Raw genomic sequence first — 19,387 nt, forward strand, 5'->3', positions numbered from 1 at the left:
CGCGCGAGGGTAGGAAAATCATGATCGGGATAGTGGACGTAAAGCTATTGAACTTAGGTATGCTCTTTCCTTTTGTCGAAGTGGAATCGTAGAACAGAATGTGACACGATGAGATAGAATGCAATAGAAATAGAAACAAGGATAGCGAACGGGTTACCTACTCCTATGGGTCAAAGCAAGCCCTTTAATTCAATTCAAATTCATAACTGTCTCGATAGAATCTGTTCCTTCTTTTTTTGTCTAAATATTCAGTTAAGACCATTCCAAGGCTCCTTTTCACCGTGCATAAACTAAACCAACAACTAGATAAGCACGAGAACCAAAGCTTCTATAAAAACGGATACACCCAGTACGTCGAAATTCATTGCCCAAGGGTATAGAAAGACGGTTTCCCAATCAAAAATAACAAAAACGAGCGCAAACATATAATAGCGTATTCGGAATTGTACCCAAGCCCCTCCCATGGGTTCTATACCCGATTCATAACCAGAAAGCTTCTCCGGTCCTTCACTAACCGGGGCTAAAAGCCCTGAAATCGAAAATGCCAAAATAGGAATAAATCTTGTTATTATTAAAAATGTCCAAAAAATATCATATTCGTGAAGCAGAAACATAATGTACTATGCGACTAAAATGTACTTCCGCTGTACCAAAATATATGTCGTTGAAGCAACCAACTTCTCCAGCGATATATATTTCGGTATGGAGGGAGTATATATGCATAATATCAATTATGTTGCTGTTGATCTCAATCGTTCATGTTATTAGAAATTATTCAATGGAACTCAAATTAAATGAATCGAACGTTCGGTCAGAACAGAGTACATCGAGATGAATCCGACCAAAACCAAAAAAGGAGAAAAAATTACCACCAATCCGACTGGAAATAAACACAACAGGCACACCATTAATTGATGTCTCAGCAGAAAACGATGATGATCTCATCAGTTGAACCTGCTGCAGACCCTGCGGACCTCTCCCTGTGTGCCGGTAAGCACGTTGACCTCCCCCAGCTTGGCGAGCGCCTGTGGGAAGAGCCAGCGGAAGTGGTCAGTGTTGGCGAGCCTGTCGACCATCCAGCGCGTGGAGCCGTCGTTGTAGAGGTTCTGGTCGACCATGAGCGCGCCGCGGCGACGCTGCAGCATCTTGTAGAAGCTGTTGTCCAGCTTGGACGCGCTGGACCGGTCGTCCAGGAACACGATGTTGTTGTCGGAGGATGCCGTGTTGGGGCACACGTATGTCTTGTATATGGACGCTAGCTCCGGGTCCATGCTCGGGTCCGTTGCACCGGCCTTGCCGCCGTAGCTGTAAAGACGGCTCTTCTTGATCATGCTGCAGTGCGCGACGCCAACCGTGTGCGCGCCCAGGAGAACGACCATGTCGTCCGAGCTGAGGCCGAGCGTGCCGAAGAAAGCGGCTGCCTGCGGAACCGTGAAATCTGGCCCCGGAAGTTTCACGTCGGTGGCTATGGACCGCCGGCGGTCCCTGCGCCCGGTGCGCACCGCGTATCCTTGTCCCGTGGACGCATTCACCGCGTCCCTGGTTGCGAGGATCTCAATGTCGGAGCAGGATACGACGCCAGGGCACCGCTTCTCAAGTTCCATTTTGATGGTGGCGATGAGGTCGTAGCCCTTCACGCTCAGGTTCGGCTTTGCCGTCTTCTCTGTTCCGGGGCCGTCGATCAGCAGCCCGCCGTCGCAGCCCTACGCACGTATAGTCAAACAAATTAGCTTTCAGTTTCCAAAAAAGAACAGATTAGTTAGTCTATCTATCTGTGGATGTGCAGTAGAAGAATTAGTGGTGCGCACGTATGAATCAAACGGCACATTGGTATATACTATATCATGCTCTAGCTAGCAAAAGCTCATAAAGTCATAATATACGCATACATTGACGCCGCACTCATGGAACAGCAAGCGTAGGAAGTGGGCGACGATGGCGCTGTCCTGGGCGAATCGGGCCTTGACGATACCCCGGACCACCGCCTCCACGTCGTTGCCGCGGCACTTGCCCGTGTAGTACCCGTTCTGCAGCTGCGCCTGGCCATCGGTGGCAAGCCCAAGCACGGCGACGGCGAGCACCACCACTAGCACTGCTGCCTTTGTGTGCCCCATCGTTGCCTAGCTAGGTAGATACTCTTGGTGCTTGAGCTATGGGAGGTGTGAGAAACCAAGGGCTTATGTCTATCCTATTTATAGTATAGGTTAGGGGAGGACACGGTCTCCTTGAAGTTGTCTGATGTTTGGTTGTGGAGATCACGTACCTAGATTCCTTTCTTTCTCAATTATGCAAGTGGGTATGTGCTAGCTGCTGCTTGCTCGAAATTAGTATTGTGGTTTGATTTCTGGAACTTTCGAGGCATCCTAGTTTTTGTTCGCATAGGATATGCCAACCATGATGATATCTAGTGTGGTATACGGTGTCTCTTTGATAGATAGATTCATAGATAGGAGTTAATAGATGACTAATGTATATACATGCTCTTATTTAGATTTGTTTTGAATTTGGAAAACCGAGGCCATGATTCGATCTGGCGTTCGACCTCCTGAGCACTCGAGTTATTCCGGTTGGTGCTTGACCTCGCGTTTCGGTCCCATCATTTTATTTAGACAAGCCTCTCTGTGAATGCTGAATTAAAAGTATGAACATTATCTCTTCAAGATCCCTATCGCCTCATCTTCTCTCTAAATTTTCAATAGTACGTTCTTTTGGTTCTATCCTGGTTTTAAAATTGTGTTTCTTCAGAATTTGGAAGGCCAATCAATTGTATATTGGGATGTATTTCCACCAATTTCTGGGTCAAATCAAATTAAGAGTAGCTGTAATCAAGCTAGATAATTACAAAGTGGCATCATTTTAATGCCTTGTGCAACTTTTGAATATTATGTTTGAAACATTGACAATGATGAGGGACACACTCTTTTGATTGGTACTCTTAATTAATTATATGTAATTTCAAGACAGGAAAATAACTCTTTAGTTAGTTCTGCTTTTATAGGGAACACTGCTTTATGCCCATTTCGTCTGTTGGCATGTTCAAACCTCCATCAACATGGATATACATAGCACTATCTCAACGCTCTAGTCTAAGAGGGAAAATCATTCGTTCTCCAGAAATTGTTTGCGTACTATTTGGTTTTGTATTGTTAGGGCATGCTCAAATTGGTTGAATGAGCATATATAGGGTACCAATCAAAATAGCATGTCCCTCATCATTGTCAATGTTTCAAATATAACATTCAAAAGGTGCACAAAGCATTAAAATGACACCACTTGTATGTAATTATCTAGCTTGATTACAGCTAGTATTAGTTTGATTTGACAGAGAAATTAGTGGAACAACATACCAGTATACAATTGATTGGCCTTCCAAATTCTGAAGGAACACAATTTTAAAACCAGGATAGCTCCAAAAGGAAAATACTATTGAAAATCTAGAGAGAAGATGGAGGCGATGTGGATCTTGAAGAGAAAATATCGTACTTATTTGGTGAAGGTAAACATTGGTGAAGAAAAACTGCAATTTTTGTACTGTTCTTTCAGCACAGCAAAACGCGAGGTCAAGCGCCAACCAGAATAACTCGAATGCTTCAGGAAGTCAAACGCCAGATCAATTCATGGCCTCTGATTCCAAATTCAAAACAAATCTAAGTAAGAGCATGTATATACATAACTAGACGGCGGGAACTATTTTAACACCAGTCATATACGAACATTGCGAGGTGTCCATTCACCATTGGCGTGTTTCAAAATTATGTTTCCCAATTGAAAGAAATCGCTTGATGGGGCTAGTTTATATTAAAGCATACACATATATATCTAAAAAGGGTAGAAAAGTCTATGGTAAAAATTAGCCAACCATTGCATCTATAAATGTGTCCTCATAGGGAAAGAATAGAAATGAAATAGCATGATATTGCATTGCGGAAAGCCGCTGCTAATCATGAGCTCATCTGCTCATTGATGAGCAGTAAAATAAAAATATGAAACTTTTTTTACATGAAACATGAACAAATTATCTATGTGTGTGTTGGGGAACGCGGTAATTTCAAAAAAAATCCTACGCACACACAAGATCTATCATGATGATGCATCGCAACGAGAGGGAAAGAGTGTTGTCCACGTACCCTCGTAGACCGTAAGCGGAAACTTTATCACAACGCGGTTGATGTAGTCGTACGTCCCACGAACTCTCGATCCAGCTGTGTGTCGAGGGACAGCTTCGTTAGCACGACGGCGTGATGACGGATGATGATGAAGCTACCGGCGCAGGGCTTCACCTAAGCACTACGACGATATGACCGAGGTGGATTATGTTGGAGGGGGCACCGCACACGGCTAAGGGATGAACGATCAACTTGTGTGTTCTAGGGTGCCCCCTGCCCCCGTATATAAAGGAGCAAGGGGGGAGGCCGGCCGGCCCTTGGGGCGCGCCAAGGAGGGGAGGAGTCCTCCTCCTAGTAGGAGTAGGACTCCCCCTTTCCTAGTCCAACTAGGAGGAGGAAGGAGGAAGGAAGGAGAGGAGAAGGGAGAAGGAAAGGGGGGCGCCGCCCCCCCTTCCCTAGTCCAATTCAGACTAGAGGGGGAGGGGCGCGCGGCCTGCCCTGGTCGGCCCTCTCTCTCACCACTAAGGCTCGTGTGGCCCATTAGTTCCCCGGAGGGGGGTGGTGGTTCCGGTAACCCTCTGCACTTCGGTTTTCTCCGAAATCACCCGGAACACATCCGGTGTACGAATATAGCCGTCCAATATATCAATCTTGATGTCTCGACCATTTTGAGACTCCTCGTCATGTTTGTGATCACATCCGGGACTCTGAACTATCTTCGGTACATCAAAACACATAAACTCATAATACTGATTGTCACCGAATGTTAAGCATGCAAACCCTACGGGTTCGAGAACTATGTAGACATGACCCAGACATGTCTCCGGTCAATAACCAATAGCGGAACCTGGATGTTCATATTGGCTCCCACATATTCTACGAAGATCTTTATCGGTCAAACCACATAACGATATACGTTGTTCCCTTTGTCATCGGTATGTTACTCGCCCGAGATTCGATCATCAGTATCTCAATACCTAGTTCAATCTCATTACGGGCAAGTCTCTTTACTCGTTTCGTAATGCATCATCCCGTAACTAACTCATTAGTCACATTGCTTGCAAGGCTTATAGTGATGTGCATTACCGAGAGGGCCCAGAGATACCTCTCCGATACTCGGAGTGACAAATCCTAATCTCGATCTATGCCAACTCAACAAACACCATCAGAGACACCTGTAGAGCATCTTTATTGTCACCCAGTTACGTTGTGACGTTTGATAGCACACTAAGTGTTCCTCCGGTATTCGGGAGTTGCATGATCTCATAGTCATAGGAACATGTATAATTTATGGAGAAAGCAATAGCAACAAACTAAACGATCATCCATCTAAGCTAACGGATGGGTCAAGTCAATCACATTATTCTCTAATGATGTGATCCGTTAATCAAATGACAACTCATGTCTATGGTTAGGAAACGTAACCATTATTAATTCAACGAGCTAGTCTAGTAGAGGCATACTAGTGACATTATGTTTGTCTATGTATTCACACATGTACTAAGTTTCCGGTTAATACAATTCTAGCATGAATAATAAACATTTATCATGATATAAGGGAATATAAATAAAAACTTTATTATTGCCTCTATGCCATATTTCCTCCAGTCTCCCACTTGCACTAGAGTCAATAATCTAGATTACATTGTAATGATTATAACACCCATGGAGTCTTGGTGCTGATCATGTTTTTCTCGTGAGAGAGGCTTAGTCAACGGGTCTACAACATTCAGATCCGTATGTATCTTGCAAATCTCTATGTCTCCCTCCTTGAGTTGATCGCGGATGGAATTGAAGCGTCTCTTGATGTGCTTGGTTCTCTTGTGAAATCTGGATTCCTTTGCCAAGGCAATTGCACCAGTGTTGTCACAAAAGATTTTCATTGGACCCGATGCACTAGGTATGACACCTAGATCGGATATGAACTCCTTCATCTAGACTCCTTCGTTTGCTGCTTCCGAAGCAGCTATGTACTCCGCTTCACACGTAGATCCCGCAACGACGCTCTGCTTGGAACTGCACCAACTGACAGCTCCACCATTTAATAAAAACATGTATCCGGTTAGTGACTTAGAGTCATCTAGATCAGTGTCAAAGCTTGCATCGACGTAACCGTTTACGACGAGCTCTTTGTCACATCCATATACGAGAAACATATCTTTAGTCCTTTTCAGGTATTTTAGGATGTTCTTGACCGCTGTCTAGTGATCCACTCCTGGATTACTTTGGTACCTTCCTGCTAAACTAATAGCAAGGCACACATCAGGTCTGGTACACAGCATTGCATACATGATAGAACCTATGGCTGAAGCATAGGGAATGACTTCCATTTTCTCTCTATCTTCTGTAGTGGTCGAGCATTGAGTCTGACTCAACTTCACACCTTGTAACACAGGCAAGTACCCTTACTTTGCCTGATCCATTTTGAAATTTATCAAAACTTTATCAAGGTATGTGCTTTGTGAAAGTCCAATTAAGCGTCTTGATCTATCTCTATAGATATTCATGCCCAATATATAAGCAGCTTCACCGAGGTCTTTCATTGAAAAATTCTTAGTCAAGTATCCTTTTATGCTATTCAGAAATTTAGTGTCATTTTTGATCAACAATATGTCATCTACATATAATATCAGAAACGCTACAGAGCTCCCACTCACTTTCTTGTAAATACAGACTTCTCCAAAAGTTTGTAAAAAACCATATGCTTTGATCACACTATCAAAGCGTATATTCCAACTCCGAGAGGCTTGCACCAGTCCATAAATGGATCGCTGGAGCTTGCACACTTTGTTAGCACCTTTTGGATCGACAAAACCTTCCGGTTGCATCATATACAACTCTTCTTTAAGATATCCATTAAGGAATGCAGTTTTAACATCCATTTGCCAAATTTCCTAATCATAAAATATGGCAATTGCTAACATGATTCAGACGGACTTAAGCATCGCTACGGGTGAGAAGGTCTCATCGTAGTCAACTCCTTGAACTTGTCGAAAACCTTTTGCAACAAGTCGAGCTTTGTAGACACTAACATTATCGTCAGCGTTGGTCTTCTTCTTGAAGATCCATTTATTCTCTATGGCCTGCCGGTCATCGGGCAAGTCAACCAAAGTCCATACTTTGTTCGGATCCCATCTCAGATTTCATGGCCTCAAGCCATTTTGCGGTATCTGGGCTCATCATCGCTTCCTCATAGTTCGTAGGTTCATCATGGTCAAGTAACATGACCTCCGGAACAGGATTACCATACCACTCTGGTGTGGATATTACTCTGGTTGACCTATGAGATTCGGTAGTAACTTGATCAGAAGTTTCATGATCATCATCATTAGCTTCCTCACTTATTGGTGTAGGAATCACTGGAACTGATTTCAGTGATGAACTACTTTCCAATAAGGGAGCGGGTACAATTACCTCATCAAGTTCTACTTTCCTCCCACTCACTTGTTTCGAGAGAAACTCCTTCTCTAGAAAGGATCCATTCTTAGTGACGAATATCTTGCCTTCGGATCTGTGATAGAAGGTGTACCCAACAGTCTCCTTTGGGTATCCTATGAAGACACATTTCCCCGATTTGGGTTCGAGCTTATCAGGTTCAAGCTTTTTCACATAAGCATCGCAGCCCCAAACTTTAAGAAACGACAATTTGGGTTTCTTGCCAAACCACAGTTCATAAGGTGTCGTCTCAACGGATTTAGATGATGCCCTATTTAACGTGAATGCAACTGTCTCTAAAGCATAACCCTGAAATGATAACGGTAAATCAATAAGAGACATCATAGATCGCTCCATATCTAGTAAAGTACGATTACGACGTTCGAACATACCATTACGCTGTGGTGTTCCGGGCGGCGTGAGTTGCGAAACTATTCCGCATTGTTTTAAATGAAGACCAAACTCGTAACTCAAATATTCTCCTCCACGATCAGATCGTAGAAACTTTATTTTCTTGTTACAATGATTTTCCACTTCACTCTTAAATTCTTTGAACTTTACAAATGTTCCAGACTTATGTTTCATCAAGTAGATATACCCATATCTGCTCAAATCATCTGTGAAGGTGAGAAAATAACGATATCTGCCACGAGCCTCAATGTTCATTGGACCACATACATCAGTATGTATGATTTCCAATAACTCTGTTGCTTGCTCCATTGTTCCGGAGAACGGAGTTTTAGTCATCTTGCCCATGAGGCATGGTTCGCAATTACCAAGTGATTCATAATCAAGTTATTCCAGAAGTCCATCAGGATGGAGTTCCTTCATGCGCTTTACACCAATATGACCCAAACGACAGTGCCAAAAATAAGTTGCACTATCATTATCAACTCTGCATCTTTTGGCTTCAATATTATGAACATGTGTATCACTACTATCAAGATTTAGTAAAAATAGACCACTCATCAAGGGTGCATGACCATAAAAGATATTACTCATATAAATAGAACAACCATTATTCTCTAATTTAAATGAATAACCGCCTCGCATCAAACAAGATCCAGATATAATGTTCATGCTCAACGCTGGCACCAGATAACAATTGTTTAGGTTAAAAACTAATCCCGAAGATAGATGTAGAGTTAGTGTGTCGACGGCGATCACATCGACTTTGGAACCATTTCCCACATGCATCGTCACCGCGTCCTTAGCCAATCTTCGCTTAATCCGTAGCCCCTGTTTCGAGTTGCAAATATTAGCAACACAACCAGCATCAAATACCCAGGCGCTACTGCGAGCATTACTAAGGTACACATCAATAACATGTATATCAAATATACCTTTCACTTTGCCATCCTTCTTCTCCGTCAAATACTAGGGGCAGTTCCGCTTCCACTGACCAGTCTATTTGCAGTAAAAGCACTCAGTCTCAGGTTTAGGTCCAGACTTGGGTTTCTTCACTTGAGCAGCAACTGGCCTGCTGTTCTTCTTGAAGTTCCACTTCTTCCATTTACCTTTTTTTCTTGAAACTGGTGGTCTTGTTGACCATCAACACTTGATGCTCCTTCTTGATTTCTACCTCCGTAGCCTTTAGCATTGCGAAGAGCTCAGGAATAGTCTTATCCATCCCTTGCATATCATAGTTCATCACAAAGCTCTTGTAGCTTGGTGGTAGTGATTGAAGAACTCTGTCAATGACACTATCATCAGGAAGATTAACTCCCAGTTGAGTCAAGTGGTTGTGGTACCCAGACATTCTGAGTATATGTTCACTGACAGAACTATTCTCCTCCATTTTGCAACTGTAGAACTTATTGGAGACTTCATATCTCTCAATCCGAGCATTTGCTTGAAATATTAACTTCAACTCCTGGAACATCTCATATGCTCCATGACGTTCAAAACGTCGTTGAAGTCCTGGTTCTAATCCGTAAAGCATGGCACACTAAACTATCGGGTAGTCATCAGCTTTTGCTCTGCCAGGTGTTCACAACATCTGGCGTTGCTCCTGCAGCGGGTTTGTCACCTAGCAGTGCTTCCAGGATGTAATTCTTCTGTGCAGCAATGAGGATAATCCTCAAGTTATGGACCCAGTCCGTGTAGTTGCTACCATCATCTTTCAACTTAGCTTTCTCTAGGAACGCATTAAAATTCAACGGAACAACAGCACGGGCCATCTATCTACAACAACATAGACATGCAAAATACTACCACGTACTAAGGTCATGATAAATTAAAGTTCAGTTAATCAAATTACTTAAGAACTCCCACTTAGATAGACATCCCTCTAATCATCTAAGTGATCACGTGATCCATATCAACTAAACCATGTCCGATCATCACGTGAGATGGAGTAGTTTTCAATGGTGAACATTGATGTCTACTACACAACCTTCTTCTTGTAGACGTTGTTGGGCCTCCAAGTGCAGAGGTTTGTAGGACAGTAGTAAATTTCCCTCAAGTGGATGACCTAAGGTTTATTAATCCGTGCGAGGCATAGGATGAAGATGGTCTCTCTTAGACAACCCTGCAACTAAATAACAAAGAGTCTCTCGTGTCCCCAACACACCCAATACAATGGTACATTGTATAGGTACACTAGTTCGGCGAAGAGATGGTGATACAAGTGCAATATGGATAGTAGATAATGGTTTTTGTAATCTGAAAATATAAAAACAGAAAGGTAACTAATGATAAAAGTGAGCGAAAATGGTATTGCAATGCGTTAAAACAAGGCCTAGGGTTCATACTTTCACTAGTGCAAGTTCTCTCAACAATAATAACATAATTGGATCATATAACTATCCCTCAACTTGCAACAAAGAGTCACTCCAAAGTCACTAATAGCGGAGAACAAACGAAGAGATTATGGTAGGGTACGAAACCACCTTAAAGTTATCCTTTCTGATCGATCTATTCAAGAGTCCGTAGTAAAAATAACATGAAGCTATTCTTTCCGTTCGATCTATCATAGAGTTCGTACTAGAATAACACCTTAAGACACAAATCAACCAAAACCCTAATGTCACCTAGATACTCCAATGTCACCTCAAGTATCCATGGGTATGATTATACGATATGCATCACACAATCTCAGATTCATCTATTCAACCATCACGAAGAACTTCAAAGAGTGCCCCAAAGATTCTACCAGAGAGTCAAGACGAAAACGTGTGCCAACCCCTATGCATAAGTCCACGAGGTCACAGAACCCGCAAGTTGATCACCAAAACATACATCAAGTGGATCAATAGAATAACCCATTGTCACCACGGTTATCCCATGCAAGACATACATCAAGTGTTCTCAAATCCTTAAAGACTCAATCCGATAAGATAACTTCAAAGGGAAAACTCAATCCATCACAAGAGAGCAGAGGGGGAGAAACATCATAAGATCCAACTATAATAGCAAAGCTCGCGATACATCAAGTTCGTACCACCTCAAGAACACGAGAGAGAGAGAGAGAGAGATCAAACACGTAGCTACTGGTACATACCCTCAGCCCCGAGGGAGAACTACTCCCTCCTCGTCATGAAGAGCACCGGGATGATGAAGATGGCCACTGGAGAGGGATTCCCCCCTCTGACAGGGTGCCGGAACGGGTCTAGATTGGTTTTCGGTGGCTACGGAGGCTTCGGGCGGCGGAACTCCCGATCTATTCTCCTCCTTGATGTTTGGGGGGTATATGGATATATATATATATAGGAGGAAGAAGTATGTCGGTGGAGCAACGAGGGGCCCACGAGGGTGGAGGGCGCGCCCAGGGGGTGGGCGCGCCCCCTGCCTCGTGGTTGCCTCATTGATTACCTGACGTATACTCCAAGTCTCCTGGATTGCTTCCGTTCCAAAAATAACTCTCCCGAAGGTTTCATTCTGTTTGGACTCCGTTTGATATTCCTTTTCTTCGAAAAACTGAAATAGGCAAGAAAACAACAATTTGGGCTGGGTCTCCGGTTAATAGGTTAGTCCCAAAAATAATATAAAAGTGTAAAATAAAGCCCATAAACATCCAAAACAGATAATATAATAGCATGGAACAATCAAAAATTATAGATACGTTGGAGACGTATCAATGATTATACTATATGCATCACACAATCTCAGATTCATCTATTAAACCAACACAAAGAACTTCAAAGAGTGCCCCAAAATTTCTACCAGAGAGTCAAGACGAAAACATGTGCCAACCCTTATGCATAAGTTCATGAGGTCACGGAACTCGCAAGTTGATCACCAAAACATACATCAAGTAGATCACGTGATATCCCATTGTCACCACAGATAAGCACATGCAAGGCATACATCAAGTGTTCTCAAACCCTTAAAGACTCAATCTGATAAGATAACTTCAAAGGGAAAACTAAATCCATTACAAGAGAGTAGAGGGGGAGAAACATCATAAGATCCAACTATAACAGCAAAGCTCACGATACATCAAGATCATGCCAAATCAAGTGCAATATGGATAGTAGATAATAGTTTTTGTAATCTGAAAATATAAAGACAGCAAGGTAACTAATGATAAAAGTGAGCACAAACGGTATTGCAATGTTAGGAAACAAGGCCTAGGGTTCATACTTTCACTAGTGCGAGTCCTCTCAACAATAATAACATAATTGGGTCACATAGCTATCCCTCAACATGCAACAAAGAGTCACTCCAAAGTCACTAATAGCGGAGAACAAACGAAGAGATTATGGTAGGGTACGAAACCACCTCAAAGTTATTCTTTCCAATCAATCAGTTGGGCTATTCCTATAAGTGTCACAAACAGCCCTAGAGTTCGTACTAGAATAACACCTTAAGACACAAATCAACCAAAACCCTAATGCCACCTAGATACTCCAATGTCACCTCAAGTATCCGTGGGTATGATTATACGATATGCATCACACAATCTCAGATTCATCTATTCAACCAACACATAGAACCTCAAAGAGTGCCCCAAAGTTTCTACCGGAGAATCACGACGAAAACGTGTGCCAACCCCTATGCATAGGTTCATGGGCGGAACCCGCAAGTTGATCACCAAAACATACATCAAGTGAATCACGTGATATCCCATTATCACCACAGATACGCACGGCAAGACATACATAAAGTGTTCTCAAATCTTTAAAGACTCAATCCGATAAGATAACTTCAAAGGGGAAACTCAATCCATTAGAAGAGAGTAGAGGGGGGAAGAAACATCATAGGATCCAAATATAATAGCAAAGCTCGCGATACATCAAGATCGTATCACCTCAAGAACACGAGAGAGAGAGAGAGAGAGATCAAACACATAGCTACTGGTACATACCCTCAGCCCCGAGGGTGAACTACTCCCTCCTCGTCATGGAGAGCGCCGGGATGATGAAGATGGCCACCGGAGAGGTATTCCCCCCTCCGACAGGGTGCCAGAACGGGTCTAGATTGGTTTTCGGTGGCTACAGAGGCTTGCGGCAGCGGAACTCCTGATCTCGGTTACTTTTTGGAAGTTTGGGGGTTATATAAGAGGTGTTGGAGTCGGGAACAAGTCAGGGGGTCCCCGAGGCGGCCACGAGGTAGGGGGCGCGCCCCCCACCCTCGTGGTGGCCTCAGGACTCTTATGGCCCATCTCCGGTACTCCGTGGGCTTCTTCTGGTCCAAAAATGATCTCCGTGAAATTTCAGGTCAATTGGACTCCGTTTGATTTTCCTTTTCTGTACTCAAAAACAAGGAAAAAACAGAAACTGGCACTGGGCTCTATGTTAATAGGTTAGTCCCAAAAATCATATAAATAGCATATAAATGCATATAAAACATCCAAGGTTGATAATATAATAGCATGGAACAAACAAAAATTATAGATATGTTGGAGACGTATCAAACATCACTATGTTGATCATATCTACTATATGATTCACGCTCGACCTTTCGGTCTCAGTGTTCCGACGCCATATCTATATATGATAGGCTCGTCAAGTTTAACCCGAGTATTCTGTGTGTGCAAAACTGACTTGCACCCGTTGTATGTGAACGTAGAGTTTATCACACCCGATTATCACGTGGTGTCTTGGCACGACGAACTTTAACAATGGTGCATACTCAAGGAGAACACTTATACCTTGAAATTTAGTGAGAGATCATCTTATAATGCTACCGCTGAACTAAGCAAAATAAGATGCATAAAGGATAAATATCACATGCAATCAATATAAGTGATATGATATGGCCATCATCATCTTGTGTGTCGGGGATATACCCCGCGGCGTAAACCGGCCGGAAGTTAACCCGGCCAGGACTTGGCGGTCTATCTGAAGACCCCGCTGACACTTGGCGAGTTACTGGCGACCCGCCCTGACCTGGTGGTTTACAAGCAACCCACCTGGTCTTATGACTCACTGGTGATCCGGCGTGCGGGACAGACGGATGACAAGGCCCAATGCCTAGAAGGCTGGTTCACGTTTAATGGTGGCCGGTTTAAGAGGAAAGGCAGGAGGAATATTATCTTACAAGGAGCTAAGACCTGGACTTGTATCCAGTTTGTATTAAGATAGACTAGTCCTAATCCTAATAGGACTCTACATGTAACCCGCCCCTCCAAGATATATAAGGAGGGGCAGGGCTCCCCAAAAGTGGGGGGAGAGGAGAAGATTCACAAGTTCCACAAGTTGGACAAGTTAGGTTTAGACAATAGCTCTCGAAATAGAGCACTCTTGTAACCGCGATCATCATCATCAATATCAATGAAACAGGATGTAGGCTTTTACCTCCACCGTGAGGGGCCGAACCTGGGTAAAACATCGTGTCTCTCGTCCCGCTCAACCCCTCTCAAGCTACCACATAGATGTGTTGGCCTCGCGACTAAGTCCTGACACTAAGGACATCTGCCGTGACAATTCCACGACATTGTGCCTTTGATCTCCATCTCCAAAACACCGTCATGATCACCGTCGTCAACGGCTTGACACCTTGATCTCCATCGAAGCATTGTTGTCGTCTCGCCAACTATTGCTTCTACGACTATAGCTATCGCTTAGTGATAAAGTAAAGCAATTACATGGCGATTGCATTTCATACAATAAAGCGACAACCATATGGCTCCTGCCAGTTGCCGATAACTGTGTTACAAAACATGATCATTTCATACAATAAAATTTAGCATCATGTCTTGACCATATCACATCACAACATGTCCTGCAAAAACAAGTTAGACGTCCTCTACTTTGTTGTTGCACGTTTTATGTGGCTGCTACGGGCTGAGTAAGAACCGTTCTTACCTACGTATCAAAAACCACAACGCGGTATAGTGATTGCTTTTTGATCTTCAGAAAGAACCTTGTTCATTGAATCCGATTCAACTAAAGTTGGAGAAACTAACACCCACCAGCCACCTGTGTGCGAAGCACGTTGGTAGAACCAGTCTCGCGTAAGCGTATGTGTAATGTCGGTCTGGGCCGCTTCATCCAACAATACCGTTGAATCAAAAATCAACTAGTGACGCAAGCAATATGTATATACCCACACCCACAACTCCTTTGTGTTCTACTCGTGCATATAACATCTACGCATAGACCTGGCTCGGATGCCACTGTTGGGCAACGCGGTAATTTCAAAAAAATTCCTACGTACACATAAGATCTATCATGGTGATGCATAGTAACGAGAGGGGAAGAGTGTTGTCCACGTACCCTCGTAGACCGTAAGTAGAAGGGTTATGACAACGCGGTTGATGTAGTCATACATCTTCACGATCTGACCGATCCTAGTACTGAAAGTACGGCACCTCCGTGATCTGCACACGTTCGGCTCGGTGACGTCCCACGAACTCTCAATCCAACTGAGTGTCGAGGGAGAGCTTCGTCAGCATGACGGCGTGATGATGGTGATGATGAAGCTACCGGCGCAGGGCTTCGCCTAAGCACTACAACGATATGACCGAGGTGGATTATGGTGGAGGGGGGCACCACACATGGCTAAGGGATCAATGATCAACTTGTGTGTTCTAGGGTGCCCCCTGCCCCCGTATATAAAGGAGAAAGGGGGAAGGCCGGTCGGCACTTGGGGCGCGCATGGGAGGGGAGGAGTCCTCCTCCTAGTAGGAGTAGGACTCTCCCTTTCCTAGTCCAACTAGGAGGAGGAAGGGGGAAGGAAGGAGAGGAGAAGGGAGAAGGAAAGAGGGGCGCCCCACCCCCTTCCCTTGTCCAATTCGGACTAGAGGGGGAGGGGGCGCCCGGCCTGCCCTGGTCGGCCCTCTCTCTCTCTCTCCACTAAGGCCCATGTGGCCCATTAGTTCCCCGGGAGGAAGGGGGTTCCGGTAACCCTCTGGCACTCTGGTTTTAACCAAAATCACCCGGAACACTTCCGGTATCCGAATATAGCCGTCCAATATATCAATCTTTTATGTCTCGACCATTTCGAGACTCCTCGTCATGTTCATGATAACATCCGAGACTCCGAACTATCTTCGGTACATCAAAACACATAGACTCGTAATACTGATCATCACCGAACGTTGAGCGTGGGGACCCTACGGGTTCGAGAACAATGTAGACATGACCGAGACACGTCTCCAGTCAATAACCAATAGCGGAACCTGGATGTTCATATTGGCTCCCACATATTCTACGAAGATCTTTATCGGTCAAACCACATAACGATATATGTTGTTCCCTTTGTCATCGGTATGTTACTTGCCCAAGATTCGATCGTCGGTATCTCAATACCTAGTTCAATCTCGTTACCGGCAAGTCTCTTTACTCGTTTCGTAATGCATCATCCCGTAACTAACTCATTAGTCACATTGCTTGCAAGGCTTATAGTGATGTGCATTACCGAGAGGGCCCAGAGATACCTCTCCGATACTCGGAGTGACAAATCCTAATCTCGATCTATGCCAACTCAACAAACACCATCAGAGACACCTGTAGAGCATCTTTATAGTCACCCAGTTACGTTGTGACGTTTGATAGCACACTAAGTGTTCCTCCGGTATTCGGGAGTTGCATGATCTCATAGTCATAGGACCATGTATAATTTATGGAGAAAGCAATAGCAACAAACTAAACGATCATCCATCTAAGCTAACGGATGGGTCAAGTCAATCACATCATTCTCTAATGATGTGATCCGTTAATCAAATGACAACTCATGTCTATGATTAGGAAACGTAACCATTATTAATTCAACGAGCTAGTCTAGTAGAGGCATACTAGTGACATTCTGTTTGTCTATGTATTCACACATGTACTAAGTTTCCGGTTAATACAATTCTAGCATGAATAATAAACATTTATCATGATATAAGGAAATATAAATAAAAACTTTATTATTGCCTCTATGGCATATTTCCTCCAGTCTCCCACTTGCACTAGAGTCAATAATCTAGATTACATTGTAATGATTATAACACCCATGGAGTCTTGGTGCTGATCATGTTTTTCTCGTGAGAGAGGCTTAGTCAACGGGTCTGCAACATTCAGATCCGTATGTATCTTGCAAATCTCTATGTCTCCCTCCTTGAGTTGATCGTGGATGGAATTGAAGCGTCTCTTGATGTGCTTGGTTCTCTTGTGAAATCTGGATTCCTTTGCCAAGGCAATTGCACCAGTGTTGTCACAAAAGATTTTCATTGGACCCGATGCACTAGGTATGACACCTAGATCGGATATGAACTCCTTCATCCAGACTCCTTCATTTGCTGCTTCCGAAGCAGCTATATACTCCACTTCACACGTAGATCCCGCCACGACGCTCTGCTTGGAACTGCACCAACGGACAGCTCCACCATTTAATAAAAACACGTATCCGGTTAGTGACTTAGAGTCATCTGGATCAGTGTCAAAGCTTGCATCGACGTAACCGTTTATGACGAGCTCTTTGTCACATCCATATACGAGAAACATATCCTTAGTCCTTTTCAGGTATTTCAGGATGTTCTTGACCGCTGTCCAGTGATCCACTCCTGGATTACTTTGGTACCTTCCTGCTAAACTAATAGCAAGGCACACATCAGGTCTGGTACACAATATTGCATACATGATAGAACCTATGGCTGAAGCATAGGGAATGACTTCCATTTTCTCTCTATCTTCTGTAGTGGTCGAGCATTGAGTCTGACTCAACTTCACACCTTGTAACACAGGCAAGTACCCTTACGTTGCCTAATCCATTTTGAAATTCATCAAAACTTTATCAAGGTATGTGCTTTGTGAAAGTCCAATTAAGCGTCTTGATCTATCTCTATAGATCTTCATGCCCAATATATAAGCAGCTTCACCGAGGTCTTTCATTGAAAAAATCTTAGTCAATATCCTTTTATGCTATTCAGAAATTTAGTGTCATTTTTTATCAACAATATGTCATCTACATATAATATCAGAAACGCTACAGAGCTCCCACTCACTTTCTTGTAAATACAGACTTCTCCAAAAGTCTGTATAAAACCATATACTTTGATCACACTATCAAAGCGTATATTCCAACTCCAAGAGGCTTGCACCAGTCCATAAATGGATCGCTGGAGCTTGCACACTTTGATAGCACCTTTTGGATCGACAAAACCTTCCGGTTGCATCATATACAACTCTTCTTTAAGATATCCATTAAGGAATGCAGTTTTAACATCCATTTGCCAAATTTCCTAATCATAAAATGTGGCAATTGCTAACATGATTCAGACGGACTTAAACATCACTACGGGTGAGAAGGTCTCATCGTAGTCAACTCCTTGAACTTGTCGAAAACCTTTTGCAACAAGTCGAGCTTTGTAGACACTAACATTATCGTCAGCGTTGGTCTTCTTCTTGAAGATCCATTTATTCTCTATGGCCTGTCGATCATCGGGCAAGTCAACCAAAGTCCATACTTTGTTCTCATACATGGATCCCATCTCAGATTTCATGGCCTCAAGCCATTTTGCGGAATCTGGACTCATCATCGCTTCCTCATAGTTCGTAGGTTCGTCATGGTCAAGTAACATGACCTCTAGAACAGGATTACCATACCACTCTGGTGTGGATATTGCTCTGGTTGACCTACGAGATTCGGTAGTAACTTGATCAGAAGTTTCATGATCATCATCATTAGCTTCCTCACTTATTGGTGTAGGAATCACTGGAACTGATTTCAGTGATGAACTACTTTCCAATAAGGGAGCGGGTACAATTACCTCATCAAGTTCTACTTTCCTCCCACTCACTTGTTTCGAGAGAAACTCCTTCTCTAGAAAGGATCCATTCTTAGCGACGAATATCTTGCCTTCGGATCTGTGATAGAAGGTGTACCCAACAGTCTCCTTTGGGTATCCTATGAAGACACGTCTCCGGTCAATAACCAATAGCGGAACCTGGATGTTCATATTGGCTCCCACATATTCTACGAAGATCTTTTTCAGTCAAACCACATAACGATATATGTTGTTCCCTTTGTCATTGGTACGTTACTTGCCCAAGATTCGATCGTCGGTATCTCAATACCTAGTTCAATCTCGTTACCGGCAAGTCTCTTTACTTGTTTCGTAATGCATCATCCCGTAACTAACTCATTAGTCACATTGCTTGCAAGGCTTATAGTGATGTGCATTACCGAGAGGGCCCAGAGATACCTCTCCGATACTCGGAGTAACAAATCCTAATCTCGATCTATGCCAACTCAACAAACACCATCGGAGACACCTGTAGAGCATCTTTATAGTCACCCAGTTACGTTGTGACGTTTGATAGCACACTAAATGTTCCTCCGGTATTCGGGAGTTGCATGATCTCATAGTCATAGGAACATATGTATAAGTTGTGGAGAATGCAATAGCAACAAACTAAACGATCATCGTGCTAAGAGAACGGATGGGTCAAGTCAATCACATCATTCTCTAATGA

At 43.4% G+C, this 19,387-nt stretch overlaps 1 protein-coding gene across 1 annotated transcript; it reads right to left on the bottom strand.

Moving 5' to 3' along the window:
- Positions 1-811: 811 nt before the first annotated feature.
- LOC119298023 (peroxidase 57-like) lies at positions 812-2,114 on the bottom strand. Its single transcript, XM_037575571.1, has 2 exons — positions 1,890-2,114; positions 812-1,703 (listed from the first exon to the last, which is right to left on the bottom strand). The coding sequence occupies exons 1-2, from the start codon at positions 2,112-2,114 to the stop codon at positions 945-947; spliced, it is 984 nt and encodes a 327-aa protein (XP_037431468.1). The 3' UTR covers positions 812-944.
- Between the last annotated feature and the right edge of the window lie 17,273 nt (positions 2,115-19,387).

Source organism: Triticum dicoccoides, chromosome 5A, assembly GCF_002162155.2.
Source record: "Triticum dicoccoides isolate Atlit2015 ecotype Zavitan chromosome 5A, WEW_v2.0, whole genome shotgun sequence".
Classification (NCBI taxonomy): domain Eukaryota; kingdom Viridiplantae; phylum Streptophyta; class Magnoliopsida; order Poales; family Poaceae; genus Triticum; species Triticum dicoccoides.

Excerpts from the sequence above, each read along its gene's own strand:
- LOC119298023 (XM_037575571.1), bottom strand. The coding sequence starts at position 2,114 with ATGGGGCACACAAAGGCAGCAGTGCTAGTGGTGGTGCTCGCCGTCGCC. Across the intron at positions 1,704-1,889 it reads TCCATGAGTGCGGCGTCAAT|GGCTGCGACGGCGGGCTGCT; the intron begins GTATGCGTATAT and ends ATACGTGCGTAG.